General features: G+C 48.9%; 1 protein-coding gene across 1 annotated transcript in view; it reads right to left on the minus strand.

Moving 5' to 3' along the window:
* Positions 1-21,879, minus strand: part of MLLT6 (myeloid/lymphoid or mixed-lineage leukemia; translocated to, 6) — a 141,183-nt gene that overhangs the window by 57,719 nt on the left and 61,585 nt on the right. The window contains exon 8 of the mRNA XM_015412440.1: positions 13,527-13,625. Within this exon, the coding sequence (XP_015267926.1) occupies positions 13,527-13,625 (99 nt within the window). The remainder of the gene's footprint in view (positions 1-13,526; positions 13,626-21,879) is intronic.

The following is a 21,879-nucleotide window of genomic DNA, read 5'->3' on the forward strand; positions in this document are numbered from 1 at the left end:
CAGAATTACCCATTCTCCCTCCAAACACTTACACTTGCGATTGTTCCCTGATAGAGAGCAGGTTTAGAGAGAAAGTGCACATGTGACTCATTCCCACTGGATGACACATGAAGCTGCCTTATACTGAATCAGACCACTTATCCATCCAGGTCAGTATTGTCTACTCAGTCTGGCAGCAGCTCTCCAAGATCTCAGGGAGAGGTCTTTCCCATCACCTACTGCCTGGTCCTTTTAACTGGAGATGCTGGGGATTGAACCTGGGACCTTCTACATGCCAAGCAGATGCTCTACCACTGAGCCACAGCCTCTATCCATGTCTCTCCAAGGTCTCAGGCAGAGGTCTTTCCCATCAACTAGTGCCTGGTCCTTTCAACTGGAGATGCTGGGGATTGAACCTGGGACCTTCTACATGCCAAGCAGATGCTCTACCACTGAGCCACAGCCTCTATCCATGTCTCTCCAAGGTCTCAGGCAGAGGTCTTTCCCATCAACTAGTGCCTGGTCCTTTCAACTGGAGATGCTGGGGATTGAACCTGGGACCTTCTACATGCCAAGCAGATGCTCTACCACTGAGCCACAGCCTCTATCCATGTCTCTCCAAGGTCTCAGGCAGAGGTCTTTCCCATCAACTAGTGCCTGGTCCTTTCAACTGGAGATGCTGGGGATTGAACCTGGGACCTTCTACATGCCAAGCAGATGCTCTACCACTGAGCCACAGCCTCTATCCATGTCTCTCCAAGGTCTCAGGCAGAGGTCTTTCCCATCAACTAGTGCCTGGTCCTTTCAACTGGAGATGCTGGGGATTGAACCTGGGACCTTCTACATGCCAAGCAGATGCTCTACCACTGAGCCACAGCCTCTATCCATGTCTCTCCAAGGTCTCAGGCAGAGGTCTTTCCCATCAACTAGTGCCTGGTCCTTTCAACTGGAGATGCTGGGGATTGAACCTGGGACCTTCTACATGCCAAGCAGATGCTCTACCACTGAGCCACAGCCTCTATCCATGTCTCTCCAAGGTCTCAGGCAGAGGTCTTTCCCATCAACTAGTGCCTGGTCCTTTCAACTGGAGATGCTGGGGATTGAACCTGGGACTTTCTGCATGCCAAGCAGAGGCTCTTCCCCTGAGCCACAGCCTCTCCCTATGCTAAAGGAGGTATAGTATGCATGGCTTCGGCTTAGATCAGGGCAGGCCACCTTCAGCATGTGGGCTGAGTGCTGGAACGCCAGATCGTTTGGCTTGGCATGCAGGGCTGTCTGTCTGCCCAAGAGTCTGACGGCAGTGCTTGAAGCACCACTGGGGCCCTGCTCACTCCCAAAGTGTCTGGCCACGTACAGGCCCCCTCCTTTATTTACTGGCACACCAATGTCTTCACAGGTAGACGCTGCAAGATTTTTTGGCCGTCGAGACCCAAAGGCTGCCTATTCCTGGCTTACATCATGACATCTGCCTTGGGAATGTGGGGAGGCTTACTTATTTAGAACATTTTAAACCTACCCTTCCTCTAAGGTGCTTGGGGAGGCCTGCATGGGTCTCCCTTAGCGTTGCCAACCTCCAGGCGGGGTCCGGAAATCCCTCTAGCGTTCCAACTGTTTTCCAGGCCCCAGAGATCAGTTCCCCTGGAGGAAATGGCTACTGTGGAAGTCGGGCTCCATAGCCTTATGCCCTGCTGAGGTTCCTTCCTTCTTCACACCCTACTCTCCCCTGGCTCCACATCCAAATCTCCAGGAATTTCCCAGTTGAGAGCTGGCAACCCTGTTCTCCCGTCCTGCATTTTTATCCTGTGAGTTAGGCTGGGCAGAGAGCAGACCACTGGTCCTTGGACAATCATCGGGCTTCTTGGCTGACTGACACTGTATTCGGGTAAAACCCGAAGCGGCTTAAGATCCATAATCCAAAGCCCTAATTTTTCTCTGAAAGCAGTTGTGGGAGGGGGGGACAGCCGTTCGGACAGGGCTGTGACATGGAAATAAAAGGGGAGGGGGTTAAACAGCATGTGGGTGTTCCTGTTTAATCTGAGGGGGAACTGTGGAAGAAGCCCCAGTCAAGAAAGAAGACAGGCTGTCTGTCTTCTTCTCTGGCCACTGCTAACAGTTCCTCCCAAGCGGATGTCTCTCAAGGAAAGCAGACAGCAAAAAGAAGTCAAACATCGTCTTGCCCAAACACTACACCCCTGGAGGCCCTTTGTGAGCTTTGAAAGAAAATTAACTCACAGAGAGCTTAAGAAAACCATTCTTAAGAAAAGCACTTTGAGTGAGGCTTTGCCACCTGTATGTTTCTTTAACACAAGTGTCACCTCTGGTCAAACAGGTTTTATAGGGTGTTTTTTTTTACAAAAACCTTCAAAGTTTGTTTGCCTATGGCAAAAGGGAAGCAGGTGTTCATCCCAAGCAAAATCCAAAAACACAAATCACACAATATTTTTTTTTCTTTTGCCATCAAGTTGCTGGTACCTTACGGAGACCCTGAGGGGTTTTCAAGGCAAGAGACATTCAGAGGTGGTTTGCTATTGCCTGCCTATGCGTGGCCATGTTATTTTATTAATTTATTTTGCTATCAAGTCATGGCTAACTCATGAAGACCCCGTAGGGTTTTCAAGGCAAGAGTAGAATGGAGGTGGTTTCCCATTGCCTGCCTCTGCGTAGCAACCCTGGACTTAATCGGGGGTCTCCCATCCAAATACTGACCAGGGCCGACCCTGCTTAGCTTCTGAGATCTGACGAGATCCAGCTAGCCTGGGCCTACAGCAAAAGGGAGGGAGGTGCTTATCCTAAGCAAAATCTAAAAAGCAAAAGTCCTATAATATTCTTTGTTAGGGCCAACCAAAATGACATGAATAGTGTGCAAGGTTTTGAGTGTGCTGGACCTCTACATCAGGATGGATGTTTCTTAAATGGGGAGGGGGTGTCTCGGGCCCAACTCATCTTTCTCCCCCTCCCACTACTTTAAAACATCCAGACTGACAAAGAACTCTGGAGAACTCAGAAGCCTGAGCAAAGTTTTCACTGGCCCTAACAAAAGGCTTGAGCCATGACCTGGATCGCTCAGGCCAGCCTGATCTCATCAGATCTCGAAAGCTAAGCAGGGTCCAGCCCTGGCTAGTATTTGGATGGGAGGCCTCCGGGGTTGTGACATGGAGGCAGGCAACGGCAACCCACCTCTGAACATTTCTCGCCTTCAAAACCCAACGGGGTCGCCGTAAGCTGTGATTTGACGGCATTTTCCTCCACTAACAAAAAGCAGGACGTGGCCTTGACTTCTCAATTTTGCTTTGGAACAACACAGTTACCTCCACCCAGGGGTCATTTCGTAGAAAAAGAGCTAGGGGAACTCATTAGCATAACTCATTAGCATATGCCACACCCCCTGACATCACCGGAAGTGTGTCATAAGGCCACACACCCCGCCCCCAACGGCCCCATGAGGGGCCCGGCGGTGGACCTACAAGGCTGGCAGGAGTGCAAGGAAGCCCCGCGAAGGCCCTCCCTGGCCCCAGGCAGGCAGGGGTGGGGAAAGGCAGGGAGGAAGCAACTTACCCTCCCTCTTCTCCTGCCTCCTCCTGGCTGAATGAGGGCCAGAAGTGGGGCGGCCAGAAGCAGGGGGTGGGCACCCGGGGGAACTGCGATCCCCCCCGAAATGACCTCTGCCTCCACCTTATTTACATGCCTCTTTCAAAGCGCCTCCAGCGTCTGGGGGGGTGGGGAGAAAAGCATTATTGTCTAGGGCTAGAACGAAATGTTCAACAGTCAACTCATGCCCGGGAATCCTGGCTGTACTCCATACTGCAAAACGGGGCCGGCGGGAAGGAAAGAGCTCTCTGCCTGCCTGCCTTTTTCTCCCGTAACCTTCCTTCCCACCCGTTTTCTCCCCAGCTGCAGTTCTGGATGCATGGCTGCCATATGGGGGGGTGGGGAAGTTGCACGGGGAGGGGGGGAGCTTAAACACTCCCTCCCAAAGAAGAACGGCTCCAACGTGTGCTGGCCACCAAATGTGCAGTTCTGGCCTGTCTCCAAGGGTTGATCTCTTTTAAACTTTTGCAAACATTCATAGGCCCATGACTGCCTATTGCTAGGGGACCAACAACAGGACACGGATATTCCCACGCCTTGAGTACAGAACTACCCGCAGAGGCATCTCTCCTACTGCTGTCAGGCAAAGAGTCCTACAGCACTTTAAAGGGCAATACATTTGTGGTGGCTAAAGCTTTCGTGGCCCTGACCTGGATGGCCCAGGCTCATCAGATCTCAGAAGCTAAGCAGGGTATTTGGCTAGTATTTGGATGGGAGACCCACCGAGGAAAGTCCAGGGTTGCTATGCAGAGGCAGGCAATGCCAATCATCTCTGAATGTCTCTTGCCTTGAAAACCCTAGGGGGTCATCATATGTCAGCTGTGACCTGACGGCACTTTGCACCAAACTTTTGTGGGCCAAAGCTTACTGAGTGTCCACGGAGATTTGGAATTTCTTCTGTAAGGGTGTTTCAAACTCCAGTGCATCTTTGTATTTTTTTAGGAGCTTCCACATGGCATTGCTGTGGATTCGTGCACTGTCTGCTCTCCTACCATCTTTCCTAAACCTGTTCTGGTACAGGGATGATGATGATGATGATATTTATTTTTTGCAGTCAAAGCAAGGGGGATGCCTTGTTGACAGGGAAGTGCAGACTGTCCTAGTCTTAACCACATTGTTCCCCTATTCTATCTAAATCCCCAGGAAGATCCCCTGATAGATTCTGTACCTATCTCCTCCTTGCAGACTGCTCTAATGAGACCACCTCTAAAGAGGCCAAATTCCGAGCTGAGGCTTTGTCTATAAGAAAGCAGACATTCCAAACCTTTTAATAACTTCTGCGTATAATTAATTACACCACTGTAAGGCTATGAATTTTAATCTTTGTGTATTATTTTGACATTTGTATGTAAATTCCACTATTAAGGTGTTGTTAGCTGGCCATGATAAAGGATAAAAACGGTAGAGACCTAACAGAAGCAGAAGAGATTAGGAAAAGATGGCAAGAATACACAGAAGAACTATACAAGAAGGACCTCAATGTCCTTGACAACCATGATGGTGTAATCACTGACCTCGAGCCAGACATCCTGGAATGCGAAGTCAAATGGGCCTTAGAAAGCATTACTAACAACAAAGCTAGTGGAGGTGATGGTATCCCAGCTGAGCTATTCAAAGTCTTAAAAGATGATGCTGTTAAAGTGCTGCAATCAATTTGCCAGCAAGTTAGAAAAACACAACAGTGGCCACAGGATTGGAAAAGGTCAGTATACATTCCAATCCCAAAGAAGGACAATGCCAAGGAATGTTCAAACTATTGCACAATTGGACTCATTTCACACACTAGCAAGGTCATGCTAAAGATCCTACAAGCTAGGCTTCAGCAGTACGTGAACGGCCAGAAGTACAAGCTGAAGAGGGAGAGGAACTAGAGATCAAATTGCCAACATTCGCTGGATTATGGAGAAAGCAAGAGAGTACCAGAAAAACATCTACTTCTGCTTCATTGACTATGCTAAAGCCTTTGACTGTGTGGATCACAACAAACTATGGCAGGTCCTTAAAGAGATGGGAGTACCAGACCACCTCACATGTCTCTTGAGAAACCTGTATAAGGGCCAAGAAGCAACAGTCAGAACCGGATATGGAACAACTGATTGGTTCAGCATAGGAAAAGGAGTACAACAAGGATGAAGCGCAAGGGTTGGCTTGAAACTCAACATAAAAAAAACTAAGATCATGGCATCCGGCCCCATCACTCCTTGGCAAATAGAAGGAGAAGTTGTGGAAGCAGTGACAGACTTCACATTCCTGGGATCCAAGATCACTGCAGATGGTGACTGCAGCCATGAAATTAAAAGACGCCTGCTCCTTGGGAGGAAAGCGATGGCGAACCTAAACAGCATGATAAAAAGTAGAGACATCACCCTGCCAACAAAAGTCTGTATGGTCAAAGCAATGGTATTCCCAGTAGTCATGTATGGCTGCGAGAGTTGGACTATAAGGAAGGCCGAGTGCCGAAGAATAGATTCTTTTGAATTATGGTGCTGGAGAAGATTCTTGAGAGTCCCCTGGACTGCAAGAAGATCAAATCAGTCAATCCTAAAAGAAATCAACCCTGCCTGTTCCCTGGAAGGCCAGATACTGAAGCTGAAGCTCAAATACTTTGGCCACCAAATGAGAAGGGAGCACTCACTGGAGGAGACCCTGATGCTGGGAAAGATTGAAAGTAAAGGAAGACGGGGACGGCAAAGGATGAGATGGTTGGACAGTGTTATTGATGCCACAAACGTGAAATTAAGCAAACTCCGGAGCACGACGGAAGACAGGAGGGCCTGGCGTGATGTGGTCCATGGGGTCGCAAAGAGTCGGACTCGACTGTGCAACTGAACAGCTGACCTTTCAATCGTAATAAATGTTTAATGTTGAACCACGTCGTACCCATTTTCTCCGTTACAGGCTACAGCAATGTGTGACTGACCAATTAGGTGTGTGTGGGGGGAACCCCTCTAGTGGCATGGATGGGGGAATGGCAGTCACAGGGGACTGGTGCAGGGGACGTGCAAGGAAACCTGTGCTCCAGGGCTGCCACAACTGCCTCTGTATTCTCAGTAGCAGGGAGGGCCATACGGAGAACATTCGCTGCGGAAAAGCAACCTTGGAGGTTTCTGGATTTCAACAAAACCAAAAGTTTCCAAGAGAGACTCTGCCGGGAAGCTGTTGAGCTGAAATTCTTGATACAACCCCACTCAATAAGGTCTGGGAGTGACTAGTGCAGGGCAGAAACTAATTGCCCCTCTTTAGGTGTTGCCATAAGCTATTCAACCTCCTTAGCCTATTCACTGTCAGTTCGGAGTGGGTGTAACCTACCCAGGACTGGATCTTTTCTGACAGGATCTCATTTGTACGTGACAGAATAACCTCCTAGATTGCTTTGGCCTCTCTTTGTAAAACAAACACCCTCCCTCTCCCTTTCCTTTCTGCAAGTGTGTGTGTGTGTATAAACCTACCAATGAAGTTATCACTTCATGCCACAATTAATGTGCTCCAAAACTCTTTGCTGTTTTGGCCGCAACAGGCACAATTTAGCATAAATAGGTGGCTGACAACATGGGTGCGGGATCTGACCCACCAGCACAACTATTTTTGTAGTGTGATATAATCTTCAGGTCACACAGTATAAATACAGGATTGGATCTAGCCAGCTTCCCCCCCCCCCCATGCTGCCCAGTTCTCCTTCATACCACAGCCCCCCATCTCGCATGACTTCTGTCTGTACCTGTTGTTGGTGGCCAAAGGGGACTCCCTCCTTTCTTTTTCGCCAGTTGAAAAGCTGGCTGGATCCAACCCAAATTACACAGGAATGCATGTAATTTTTATACACCCTTGAGCGCAGGCTATTCTTCAGTTTGTGGTTAGGTTAATGTTCCACAAATACCTCTCGTTGGCAGTGAACTGTTCAGCACGGTCCTGGTCAGCAGGGTCCTCTGCTTTCAGTGCAGCAAGGGGCGAGGGAGCAGCGACATGGGCTGTAACCACTGACACATACTCCCCTGTGAGTTCAGACCAATGCCCTCTCTGGAGTCCTGTGAGCAGAAATTCCCTACTTTGTGAGCTCCTGGCATTAAAGTTGTGAGCGAGCGGTTTGGCTACTGCATAAATTAGTCTGCTCTGGAGCCCTCCTTCCTGAGCTGAGACAAAAATCTGTGAGCCAGAGGCTAAAAGTCTGAGAGCTAGCTCACACTAACTCAGCTCAGAGGGAACACTGGTTCAGACCCAGGCTGATTCCTCTGTAAGCCTCTTGCCCCAATGTGGACGACAAAAGGGGGTGAGGCAGAGTCAACCCTGTGCCCGGGAAAAGTGTGTGTGTAAAGCGTCATCAAGTCGCAGTCATCTCCAGACTACAGACATCAGTTCCCCTGGAGAAAATGGCTGCTTTGGAGGTTGGACTCTGGGGCGCTGTCCCCCCACTGAGGTCCCTGAAGAGAAGAAGAAGAAGAGATTGAATTTATACCCTGCCCTTGGCTCAAAGTCTTAGAGCGGCTTACAGTCTCCTTTACCTTCCCTTCCCCACAGCAGACACCCTGTGAGGTAGGTGGGGCTGAGAGAGCTTTGAGAGAACAGCTCATGGGAGAACAGCTCTTAAGAGAACTGTGACTGACCCAAGGTCACGCCAGCAGCTGCATGGAGAGGAGTGGGGAATCCAACCCAGTTCACCCAGATTAGAATCTGCGTTCCTAACCACTACACCAAACTGGCTCTGTTTGGTGTCCACCCTGTCCTCCCCAGGCTCCACCCCCAAATCTCCAGGTGCTTCCCAACCTGGATTTGGCAACCCTACATTCTCCCACCCACCCCTGTCGTTGGCCGGGAAGGGGGGGGGGGACACGGCAACCCTAGTCCTCTCACCTCAAAATGAACTCACAAATTCTGCTAACAGGCCTCCACAAATGAATGAAAGGGAAAAGGCCTCTCCCCAAACTATTCACAATTTTATGCTTGCCTCAAAGATGTTAACTGAGCCCTTCAACTAATTTATAAGAATCAAGAGGTTGTGGGCCTGTTAAAAGATTGCGATAACAACTGGCTGAAACCGCTCCCCACCTTCATCCACGTGGGTGTTCCCTTATTAAAGGCAAGTACGCGGCTTTCTTAGACTGAACCATGTCAAGCTGACACACCTTCAAGATGGAGGAGGGGGGGAATAAAACAGGCAATTAGGCCTCTTCTGGACAAAAACTCAGGGCAAAGCGTTACCCTCGACCAAACCGCAACGCTATAAATTTATATTAAGAACGGGCTAAATCCAATTAAAATAATCCAGTTTAATTAAAGTGGATAAAAGTGCTGACCAGATGGCTGTTCCTCCCCCGCCCCCGGTAAATGTGCAAACAGGATAACCAAGCGAGTTGCTGAGAACAAGGCAGGTAAATCAAGAGCTCTGTCCCTGGATCCTACTTACAGTTTTCTGGCTGCAACTTCATACCCTCCGAGCACCTATGCAGACGCAAACCAATGAGAACAAGAATTCAAACTCCCGCTAGAGACGTATCCTGCTTATGGCCCTCCTGAAGCTCAAGAGAAATGAAATTCACACCTGTTGCTATCCCATATCACGTAGCCCATAAACAGGGTTCCCACCAGCAGAGCTCCAAAACGAGGAAAACACTGGAAGACTGTAAGAAAATGACGTCTTTTGTGTCTTAGAATATTGGGTCAGATCCAGCTAGCTTTCCCCCTCAATCTTGGCCAGGTCCTTTCCATATTACACTTCTGTCCAATGTGGCTTTTGTCTGTGCAGGTCCTGCGATCCCCAACATGCGGTCAAAGAGAAGCCCTCCCCCCCTTTTCCACCAACAGAAAAAGGTGGTTGGATCCAACCCATTGACAAGAGTCGGTTAGGCGTATTGTCATCTTGACAATGGATTAACGAGGCTTTGTGTTGTGATGACGGCTGGGAACATCACAGAAACGGCACTTTGCGCAATGAGGGAGAACTCTGGACAAACAGGCAACGAGGTGAACAAACATCTATTGCTAAAGCTGCTACACACGGGCTCATTACACATTGTCCACTTCAGGACACTGGAAGCAGTCCTAAACTGGTCTATGCAGGCATATTTTATTCCACGGGGTTTACTCCCAGGAAAGTGTTCTTCGGATTGCAGCAGCAGACACCTTAGGGGAACCTCCTAGGGCTGCCAGCTCTGGGTCATGAAATACTTGGAGATTTGGGGAAGGGGAACCTGGGGAAGGCGGGGTTCAGGGAGAGGAGGGGGGAAATCTATGGAAAGCAGGGTTTGGGGAGGGGAGCGACCTGAGCAGCGTACAATGCCACAGAGTCCACTTTTTAAAGCAGCCATTTTCTCCAGGGGAGCTAGTCTCTATTGTCTGGGTATCAGTTGTAATTCTGAGAGGTCTCCAGTTTGGCAGCCCTTCACAGATCCACAGGGGAAGGAGAATCCCTACCTCAAAGAGTGGCTGCTGCAACTGTTTCCGCATGTCCCCCGCAAGTCCCTATTTTGTTTACTGCTTCCATCCCCCAACAGTTGCTAGCAGTAATTTTGACAGGGAAGCTTCAGACATTCTGGCACTCCATCAATGCACTGTCAGCCCAATGCCATGTTGGCATAACCCCATCCCCTGCAAGTGAGCGATGGCAGAAAGTATTTCTCCAGTCCTGGGTGACAGTCAGCCAACCCTGCCCCAATCTTCGCTCCTGCTGGCCAAACAGCTCTGATGCCAACTGTCTCCCTAGGATGCATGGGGGGGGGGGGTCAACACAGGTTCAGTGATTATCTTAGGACCCCTGACTACATTGCAGATGCACCCTGCAGTGCCGTCATTTCCGCAAATGTTTTCTCTCTGCCAGGTAAGCACACGATACCGAATAGGGACACCAACATTGAGGGTTTTAGTCTGGGCCTGATCATAGTAGGCTAAAGTCATATGTTGCCCCAAATCTGTCTACTGCTTCTTTTCTTTAGATGACAAAAGTTCTACGACGTGCACATCAAAACTCAGTTTGTAGGGAACTTAAAAATACTCCCATATAGGAATGTCTCCATACGTCTCACTCCTACCCTCCCTGGGCATTTAAGTATTTCAGGGACCCCCAGTTTGGTTGTGACTGCACTCTGTAAAGTAATGTTGCCAGAACTCTAAATAAACGGCATTTTAGTCTAAGGAATTTTAACCAGGTTAACAATTATTATGCATTAACAATTTTTATGAAAAAATCAGCTAGTTTGGTGGGAGCTACTGCCAAGTCAGCCTTTTACCACCTTCAGCTGATTCGGCAGTTGGTTACCTTCCTTGACCGCGATGACCTGGCTACAACGATACATGTAACGGTCACCTCGAGATTAGACTACTGTAACACTCTCTACAAATCCGGAAGCTGCAGCTAGTGCAGAATTCTGTGGCCAGGCTCCTGATGGGTCAGATGGGAGCACATCCGGCCTGTGCTGAGAGCACTGCACTGGCTGCCAATAGCATACCGAATTCGCTTCAAGGTGCTGGTACTTACCTCTAAAGCCCTAGATGGCCAGGGTCCGGCATACCTGAGGGACGGCCTTTCCCCACACATACTCCAGAGAGCACTACGGTCGGGGTCACAACATCAGCTAGTTATTCCAGGCCCCAGGGAGGCCAGGCTTGCTGCAACCAGGACCAGGGCCTTTTCAGTGGCAGCTCCTACCTGGTGGAACAAGCTCCCGGAGGAGATCAAGGCCCTGCGGGACCTTTTACAGTTCCACAGGGCCTGTAAGAATGGAGCTCTTCTGCAAGGCTTTTAATTAGGAGCCGCCACTACCACTACCACCAAATATTATCATTAGTAACAACTGGGTAGTGGGGCGGCCCTATGAAGATCGAGCCACAGCTTTGTGACAGATCGATTACCGCTGAACCGGGACTTTGTATTAAATCTACACTATGCCATCTAAATTTGATTGAAGGACTAACATCACTGAGCCCTTTAATTGTAAAATATGGTTGTTTTATTTTGTTTTATGCATTTTTATATGTTTTTATATTTGACACATGGTGCCCTAAACTGTGAGCCACCCTGAGCCCGTTAGCGGGGAGGGCGGAATAGAAATATAATAAAATAAATAAATAAATGGTAAACAGACGTACTGCCCCAGCCACACAATACAGTGACTATGTATATTGGAGGGATCCTGGATAGAGCACAGTCTCATTATATGTGGTTAGTAGGCTCTAGATTGTAACACTCAAAAAGGACTGTTGTTTCAACAAAAAACCCTACAAGACCTGTTTCTCCACAAAGGAGGAGGAGTTGGAGGAGGAGGAGAAGAAGAAGAAGAGGAGGAGGAGGAGGAGGAGAAGCAGGAGTTGGATTTATACCCCCACACTTCACTACCCAAAGGAGTCTCAAAGCAGCTTACAATCTCCTTTCCCTTCCCCTCCCCACAATAGACACCCTGTGAGGAAGGTGGGGCTGAGAGAGCTCTTTCGAGAACTGTTCGTGAGAGAACAGCTCCGAAAGAAGTTGTAACTGACCCGAGGTCACACCAGCAGCTGCATGTGGAGGAGTGGAGAATCAAACCTGGTTCTCCCAGATAAGAGTCCGCGCTCATAACCACCACACCAAACTGGCTCTAAGACAGTGGCTCTAAGACAGATAGAAGAACAATGTCTTTCTCAAACCGCTTCCAAAGTCTCTTACAAGCTATTGTGTCTCCCCAGTCTAATGTGCTAAGCCAATGAAAGAAAACAACAACCCCCCCCCCCCCGCAGAATGATCCAAAGGCCTTTTACTGAACCAAAGGGCTGAAAATACTGAAAGAACACACTGAAGTCAGATTTTCCTGCAGAAATCTGTCGCCTGGAGGACTGGAAAACTGCAAACGGAATTCCTCCTACAGGCTTCATTACTGAACCTAATGGGTCAGCCCTGATGTAGAGAAGTAACCTTAGATCTGGCCCCAGAAAGCAAAGCCTGCTTGTGTCCTTCGGTTACAAGTGGGTTGCCGAGAGAGAGAGGGGGGGGTTGTGTGAAAGCAGAGCTCAGCTATTTATGCTATTAATGGCACAGGAGGCCTGAACCGAAGCCATGTGCTACAAAAACGAGCTGGGACCTGTGCCTTAAATCACTGGAGGGTTTATCTCCGAGATTATGTCCTCGGGAGCAGGCAGCTGCAATATGGAATTCCCAGGACCCCCAAGTCTGCCAGTGGTGGGGAAATGTGAGCAATTAGGCTCTGGAACAAATTGGGGTGGGTAAGGGAAAGGCCTGTTTCCCTTTCCCGCTCTCTCAAATTGTGCCTGTCCTCTCGATTCCTCTCTCCAACAACGAGCTGCGTGCTAAATCCACATTCCGCACTCGGCTAACCCAATTTGTATGTCGAGAAAAACTGGATGCTGCAGCTGAGAAACTGGGAAGGAGCAGGGAATCAATATGTTTCTTTATTTCATGTAACGCATTTCCGCTTCTAGCAGCTACAGAGAACCACGCATAGTACTGTAAACAATGAACTGCTGGAGAAGTGCACAGTGTCGCCTCTGACGCCACATCACAGATGTTCAAGCTTATTATTACCTTACAATCATGAGGGCTAGAAACTTGATTTACAAACGCACACACACACAAAAGGCAATAGAACAAAGTTTGAGTTCAGTGGCACTTTTAAGATCAACAATTTTTAATTTTGGGTATAAGCTTTCGTGTGCACGCACAATTCTTCAGATACTTCAGTATCGGAAGAAATGTCTATGCCCACAAAAGCTTATACCCCAAATCAAACTTTGTTAGTCTTAAATGTGCCAGAGAAGTGAACTCAAACTTTGTTCTGTTACTTCAAACCAACATGGCTACCCACCTGAAAAAAAGACAACACTGTCATGCATTTTTCAGAAGAGGGAATTCTACACTGGATACCAAGTATCATAATCCTTGCGCAAAGCATGGAAGACGCATAGCGCCGGCTAACACAGTAAAAGATCTGGTGCAAAACATATTGCCTGAACCCTTTTCACATGCATCATTTTATTACCTTTTCAGTGGTAACAGGCACGGAGGACAGTGTCAGACTGGTGGGTGATTCCGAACGCTTCTTGTGCTTCTGTTTCGGTCTTTCCTTGTCCTTCCGGCTCTATAAAAGGAAAATCGAAAAGTAAAGACCAGGGTTTTCTACTTTTAGTAGCAGGTGAAAAAAAGGAAGCTGGGAAAGAAAGGCATCAGCAGGATTCGGTCCAGGCAGACGTGAGGCTGGTTCTTTCTCTCATTCAGCCTTCCCACCCAGTGCATCTGCCTGGAATTATCCCTCCTCCAGCTGCAAGGAACATCTGGCACACAGAACCCTGGCAGAAGACCCTCCCCAATCCATATCACTTTCAGATAAGATAAACCAGAGAGATCTTAAAGAAACCGAATTCTGGAAGCTAAGAGCATCCAACTGCCTGCTTCTTTGGGTAACTCCTTCCCCTCCTGGGTCAACTTCATCTCTGGGATTCTACTAAGAATCACTAGATTCCAAGATGCATTTTTTTTCAGTGTTCATAACAGCCAAAGACGGCACGGTAAATACGGATTTGCATATATGTTTATTTTGCATGATGGGGGAAAGCCAAAGAACAACGTCCCTATGACCCTTAGAGGTCCAAACACAGCATCTTCTAAGCATCCAAGCATCCCCTTTGAAGACAAAAGGACTAGAAACCCAGGGTTGTTTTTGCTTCTAGGAATGGATTTTCAGCATGCCAACATCTATGCCTGATTATCAAACGTTTGCAGTTCTGCAGTGCCTTTAAAACACAAAAGCCCTGTTGAAAATGCAACAACAGAGTATCTTGCCAGCATCTGTGTGGAAAGGCTGGACCAATTCACATGCATCACCTTGACAATTTTAAGTTCTGGTGTAGCTTGTTTGTAAGAAAAGAAAGGTAACCCGAAAGAACTGAATCAAGAACCAAAAAGGTTAGTTACAAACCAATACAGGGCCAATTACTAAAAGCTATATGTGTAACCTAAATATTAATAATGAAATTAAGCAAACTACGGAGCACCACGAAAGAGAGGAGGGCCTGGCATGATGTGGTCCATGAGGTCACGAAGAGTCGGACTTGACTGCGACTGAACAACAACAACAACAACAACAAATACTATCGAAAGTACATGTATTTATTATCAAACGGTTAAAAACATTTATGGGCCCAACTGTAGCCTCATTACAGCATAAAAATGCAATGTATACAAAAGGGAACGATTGCGACCCAAAGTGTTTCGGCCCAAATTGGCCTTCTTCAATGGTCAAACAATGTCTGCACATAAAGGCTGAGGATACAATAGTAAAACCAGAGGTCATTTCGGGGGGGAATGCGGGGGAACGCAGTTCCCCCGGGTGAGGTGCAGGGGGGCGGGGCACATGACGAAGCCCCGCCCCCTGCTTCCGGCCGCCCCGCTTCCAGCCCTCATTCAGCCAGGAGGAAGCAGGAGAAGAGGGAGGGTAAGTTGCTTCCTCCCCGCCTCTCCCCACCTCTGCCTGCCTGGGGCCAGGGAGGGCCTTGGCGGGGCTTCCTCCCACTCCCGCTGGCCTTGCAGGTCCACCGCCGGGCCCCTGATGTCAGGGTGTGTGGCATATGCTAATGAGTTATGCTAATGAGTTCCCCTAGCTCTTTTTCTACGAAATGACCCCTGAGTAAAACAATATACAAAAACAATATATAAGTTGATATAGGACCAAGGAAGGAGTTTAACTATCAAGAATAAATTACACAAGGCAAAAGAATGTTTGTGAGGCCTCCTTGAATCTGACCTTGTGCCTTAGCCAATTGCTGAGTGATGTGTCTTATCGTATGCCTTCCAATTTTGGTCCAGAGAGTACAGGTGCAAACTACTGATCAGAGCCAACATACCATAGATAGTGTGCTCGTTTGTAACCTGTTAGGAAGATTCCCCCCCCCCAAAAAAAACCCCGGTGTTTGCAGCCTTTCATTCCAACCCATCTCTCTTCTGACTCCATCACAGATGGCAATGACTTACTGAAGGACATTTAGTGTTGAGAACAGTGTTCCCTCTAAGCTGAGTTAGTATGAGCCAGCTCACAGTTTTTTAGCCTCCCACTCACACATTTTTGTCTTAGCTCAGGAAGGAGGGCTCCAGAGCAAATTAATTTATGTGGCAGCCAAATCGCTCGCTCGCAACTTTAATGCCAGCAGCTCACAAAGCAGAATTTTTGCTCACAGAACTCCACAGCTTAGAGGAAGCTTTAGTTGAGAACCCAATAATTTTTCCTTATTTGATCCTTCATTCATGTTCTTATTCTCTGCACAAGACACTCCATCCCCACAGGTACCCATGCTGCCCACCTGCATTGCTTCTGCAGTAATTTCCTAATGGGGACATGCGTAAAGTCTGCTGTTCAACCATTATTCAGCACCAACAAGGTACTGACACGGTCCCTTTTCACAGCCTACATTAGACTGATGTAATGCAACTTATCTTTAGTTATGCATTTCCCTTCCCACTAGCCTATACTATACAACAGTGGGAGGGCTTCTAGTGTCCTGGCCCCACTGCTGGACCTCCTGATGGCAGCTGGTATTTTTGGCCACTGTGTGACAGAATGTTGGACTAGATGGGCCATTGGCCTGATCCAACATTGGCTTCTCTTATGTTCTTATGTTCTTATTAACATATACATTAATTGGGTTGCAGCATTTAAGGAACGTTAAGGAAAATAAAAGAGGAGTCTAGTGGTAACTTAAATGGCTTACAAAATTTATTCCAGTGTAAACTTTTGTGAGTCACAGCTCAGTTCATCAGATGCAAAGGAGTGTATATCCACGAGGACAATGCAGACGTACCCTGACCCGGATGGCCCAGGCTAGCCTGATCTCATCAGATTTTGGAAACTAAGCAGGGCTGGCCCTGGTTAGTACTTGGGTGGGAGACCTCCATGGAAGTCCAGGGCTGCGATACAGCGGCAGGCAATGGCAAACCACCTCTGAATGTCTCTTGCCTTGAAAACTCCACGGGATCACCGTAAGTCGGCTGTGACTTGATGGCAAAAAAAGGCGGGTGTACACTTCCATGTATCTGATGACGTGAACTGTGACTCTCAAAAGCTTATGCTGGAATGAATTTTGTTAACCTGTAAAGTCCCTCTGGATTTCTGTATTATTTTGCCACTACAGCCTAAAACAGTTACCTATCTGGGATGTAAAAGTGTTCCTGCTGTCATCGTTACATGAAAGCCACCTTCATAAGCAATATGGAAAAGGGCATTTGTTTATAGAGACCTTAAAGCCAAGATTGTGTGTATGCCACAATTCTGGAGGAACAGAAAAGAAAAAAAAAGCAACCAATGGGGTAGTGGACACAGAATACGTTTTTCTAGGAATCTCAACTTTATTTTAAAGCAAGTGTCTAGTCGTTAAGACAAAAGACAGGCAAAAAAAATTGGGCAGGCGATCCTTGCCAAAATCTTAACAGCTAGAATCGGATACAATGAGCTTTCCGGTTGCTGTGGGTGGGGCGTCCGGGTTCTTGCCCTTCCCATAACTCGCTGAAGCCCAATGAATTCTGCTGAATAGCAAAAGCTACAGAATACATTTCTCAAGGTAAGAGACTTCACTCAGGTCCCACGAGCTCTACAGATTGCAGAAGCCAGCTTTTGCTGGCAAAGAATTTGGACAGCTCAGTCAACATTTTTAGCGTAAAACCCCAAACAGCCCTGCCTGGGCCCCTAGAAAAATGCTTGATGGAAGTCTCTGAACGCCGGAAAGGGGGCTGAGCAGGATTCCAACAGTCATGGATGCAGCAGATTTCTTTGGCCCTCCTCTCAACCGGCAAAATTATTTAGATAAATCAAGCCAACACATATTCAAAGATGATAACTCAACATAATTGACACGGACCACAGTAGTCGCCTTCTCTAGGCACAGAAACCTTGATTTTTGTTTTGTTAGAAAAAACTCTTTTCTATAAAGGGGCACAAGGAAGATCATTTCATATAAGCCAAGAGATGTGCATCAATTCAAACCAATTGCATAAAAATAATGTGTTAAGGCCTGAAGCCTAAACTCTCCCAAGAAGCTAAAATGACCAAACTGAGGCTACTGGAACTTTGGTCACATGCAAAAACGAGAGTCCCTGGAAAAGACAATAATGCTAGGGAAAGTTTAAGGCAGCAGGGAAAAAAAGGGAGACCCACCCAACATGAGATGGACTGACTCCATCAAGGAAGCCACAACAAGATGTTTTGGAGATCATTAATCTAAAGGGTCCCCATACACTTGAAGAGATTTGACAGCACTTAGCACACACACACACACACACACACACACACACACACACACACACAATGCATAAGGAAAAATTAAAAATAGAGATTGCGAGCGACTGTGAGCGACTGCGGCAGCAACAATGGCGGCGGCGGCGACCTGGCGAACCCTGTGGGCCCAGCACGGAGTGGCAGAGTCTAGCAGAGGTGGAGTCTGGAAGGCGTGGCAACGCGGCGGTGCAGCGGAGCCAGCAAAAGGACAGAACCGTAAGCTGTGACTGTCGCGGGGCCGCGGACCGGAAAGGCGGGCCCACCAGAGGAAAGCCACCAGAAAGACTTGTTCCAGGGGCCAGGAAAGCAGAACGCCGGGAAAAACAAGGAGATGCCGAACAAAAAAACCAACTGAGCCCTGCTGCCTGGGTGTCGGTAGGGAAGACACCCCCCCCCCATACAACAATGTGGCGCAAGATAGGTAACGTAAAAATAATGTAAACTGCTCAGAGACCCTTCGGGGTCAGAGCGGTATAGAAGTCGAAAGATAAAAAAATAAAAAAATAAATAAAAAGAAAACAGACCCTCCTGAATAACAACTTCAAAAACGCCAAGCTAACAAGAATGGTAGTTCTGACATTTAACTGACTTTCATTTATTTATTTATTTGATTGATTGATTACATTTTTAGGCCACCCTTCACTGCAAGCAGGGCTCAGGGCGGCTTACAACAGAAAGGAACATACGATAACTAAGAGTTAAAGTCCTACAACAGACTATACAGTGCATATATCAGCAAAATCCAATTCATTCCACGATGGCGAGAAAATGTCAGATTTCACAAGCCTCGGGGGGGGGGCTGCAGAGAAGAGGATACGAGAGTGTCAGACTATATGCTGTACTATCGCTGTCCTCAGACGAATGCCTGGCGGAACATCTCTGCCTTGCGTGCCCTGCGGTAAGGTAACAGAATTCTGCAGGGCACGGATGTTCTCCAGCAGAGAGTCCCACCAGATAGGGGCCAGCGACGAAAAGGCCCTGGCCCTGGTTGAGGACAGATGGATCAGTCTTAGCCCGGGGACCACCAGCAGGTCCTTACTGCCCAAATGTCATGCTCTTCTTGGGGCATGCTGTCATATCATAACTTTTATCCCTATTGGGCTGATTAGCTTCTGTGTCCGACGTTAATGTGATATTTTCAGGACGGCTCCACCCTGTTAAGCCACACCCCAAACCACCAAAGGCTTTGTGACAGACGCTTTTGTGGCAAATGTACGAAGTTATCAGTAGCTGGCAGAAATATATTTCCTAATTTTCCCTTTCTCTTGAAGACTTTTATTTTTATCCAGGGTGGTGGGGGTGATTTCCAGTTATAGAGGGCTTACTCTGATGAGCAGACACCCGGCTACTAGAGTTGAGAAGAGGCACCTGGCTACCAGTTGCCAGATTCCAGGTGAGGCCGGGAGATCTCCCAGAATTACAACTGATCTTCAGAGGACAGAGATCAGTTCTCCTGGAGGAAATGGCTGCCTCCATGGTACTGTGCCCAGCTGAGGTCTCTCCCCTCCCCAACCCCCCTCTCCACAGGCTCCACCCCCCAAATCTCCAGGTCTTCCCCCACCCATAGCTGGCAACCCTACTCATCTGTTGCCATATCATGTCTAGAGAAACGCACCTGGGGGATTCTCTTCCTGGGACTTCCCATGTCTCAGATCTCATTAAGGTTGGAAACTGTGGGCTCCTGGGGCACCAGTCCAATGTTCCCTCTAAGCTGTGGAGTCTTGTGAGCAAAAATTCTACTTTGTGAGCTACTGGCATTAAAGTTGTGAGCAAGTGATTTGGCTACTGTATAAATTAGTGTGCTCTGGGGCCATCCTTCCTGAGCTAAGGCAAAAGTGTGTGAGCCGGAGGCTAAAAAACTGTGAGCCAACTCACACTAACTCAGCTTAGAGGGAACACTGGGCACCACTGCTGGGATTGGGGAGATTTTTTTTTTTAAAGGCATTTCTTGCACAAGTGCACCCGGGGGCCCCTTGCAATTCCGCTCCGCACGTCTCTTCCTGCTTCGCTCCACCAGTCTTGTCGTCTGTGCTCAAATAGCTGCTTCCAAGCACAGCATGCAAAACGGACATTTTATTATTATGGAGCATGCAAAATGGACATTTTATTTTTATACTTTTTACACAAGAAGACACCCAGGCTCGGATTTCTTCACTGGTGGCGGGGTAGAGACAGTCCCCTCTCTCTGTGTGTGTCAGGAGGCCAATGGAACCAAACTGAAATGCCATCAGCTGCTCCGGCACGCCAGCTGATCTCCTCTCCCGCTCTGGGCTCCTCAACGCCCACCCACCGTCCCTCCCAGCTCCCCCACCCCACCCCACCCAGAAATATTACTATTTACATTGCCCTGCCTGCTTTTTCTCGAAGTCTGCCTTCCTGAAAGAGTGCAAAACACCCTGTCATTAGCCAAGGAGCAGCTTTAAAGTCCGCTTGGAGGAGGGAAGGGGGGGGGGCGACCTTCTCCCCAGTCCCCCTCCCTGCCCTCCAAGTAAAAGCCCCCCCTACCTTTCCGACACGCCAGACGCCTTTACAAGGGCGGCAGCAGCAGCAGCAGCAGCCGACAAGCTGGGTATGCCCGGATTGGCCCCTGGGGCACGGGGTTGCCCAAGTTCATCGGATGGCCCCAAAGTTCACCAAGAGGAAGAAAGTCTTTTCCCCAGCCCCGGCTGGGAGTTTCGCGCAGCTGGGGGGCGGGGGTGGCATCGCCGCAAGGAACAGCCCGGCGGGGGGAGGGAGGAGGAGGCGGCGGCGAGGCGAGGCAAGGCACGGGGAGAGGGGAGCTCTCTCTCTCTCTCTCTCTCTCTCTCGGCTTCCGAGCCAGGGAAGGCGGTGCCCACGCCTGCACACACTAACGTAGCTCTCCCACGTCAGGCCGAGTGAAATCGGATCCCTCCAGATGCCAGAGAGGGCCTTGCCCGCAAGATCCTGCCTCGCAAGCGCTGGGCACGGCAGGAGGAGCGGGGAAGGAAGAGGGCGATAACAGAGGGCGCGCCCGGCCTTTCCGGAGGAGGGCAAGAGGGGAGCCGAGCAGGGCAACCAGGTCTCCTCCCCGCCCCCCCCCCCCACGGGCACAGCCTCTGGGCCTGTCTAGCTCTCTGCAGCGGCCCTGAGCACCTGCAGAATGCCTAGGGCTGCCAACTTCCAGGTGGTGACTGGAGATCTCCCGCCTCTCTGCCCTGGGAATGGGGAGCGCCTCTGGGCCGGTGGTGCCCTCTGCAGCAGCCCTGAGCACCCACAGAATGCCCCACTGTCTCTTTGGCAGGGCCTCTGAGCATGTGTAAGAGCTAGGGCCAGCTGCCAACCTCCAGGCAGTGGCTGGAGATCTCCTGACACAGCAACTGACCTCCAGCCGACAGCTCAGTTCACCTGGAGAAAATGGCCACCTAGGAAGGTGGACTTCTACCCCATCAAAGTCCCTCCCTTTCCCAAACCCTGCCCTCCTCAGGCTCCACCCCCCCCCCATTTCTAGTTATTTCCCAACCTGGAGCTGGCAACCCTTTCTCCAGTGTCTCTGAGCGTGCGCTAAATCTCTCCGCCTCTCTCCAGTCGGTCTCTGAGCATGCGCAAAAGCTCTCTGCTTCTCTAAGCATGTGGAAAATGAGAAAACAGGAAGGAAGGCAGTTGATTCCTCTGAAATGTGATGTTGGAGGAGAGCTGGACGGATCCAGTGGACTGCCAAAAGACAAATAAGTGGGTTCTAGATAGTCTTGAGAAATACCTGGAAATTTGGGAGGGGGGAGTTTGGGGAGGGAGCTCAGCAGGTATAACTCCATAAAGTTCGTTCTCCAAAGCTGCCATTTTCTCCAGGGAAACTGATCTCTGTCATTTGGAGATCAGTTGTAAACACTGAGATATCTCCAGCCATCACCTGGAGGTTGGCAACCTTAGTTCTAGAAGAAATCAAGCCTGAAGCTAAAATGACCCAACTGAGGGCCTCATACATTGGTCACGATTATGAGAAGACAAAACTCACTGGAAAAGACAATAATGCTAGGACAGGTTGAAGGCAGCAGGAAAAGGGGAAGACCCAACAGGAGATGGACCTGAGCCAGGCTGTTAACAACAGGATGTT

Source organism: Gekko japonicus, unplaced genomic scaffold, assembly GCF_001447785.1.
Source record: "Gekko japonicus isolate JY-2015 unplaced genomic scaffold, Gekko_japonicus_V1.1 scaffold8, whole genome shotgun sequence".
In the NCBI taxonomy this organism is placed as follows: Eukaryota; Metazoa; Chordata; class Lepidosauria; order Squamata; family Gekkonidae; genus Gekko; species Gekko japonicus.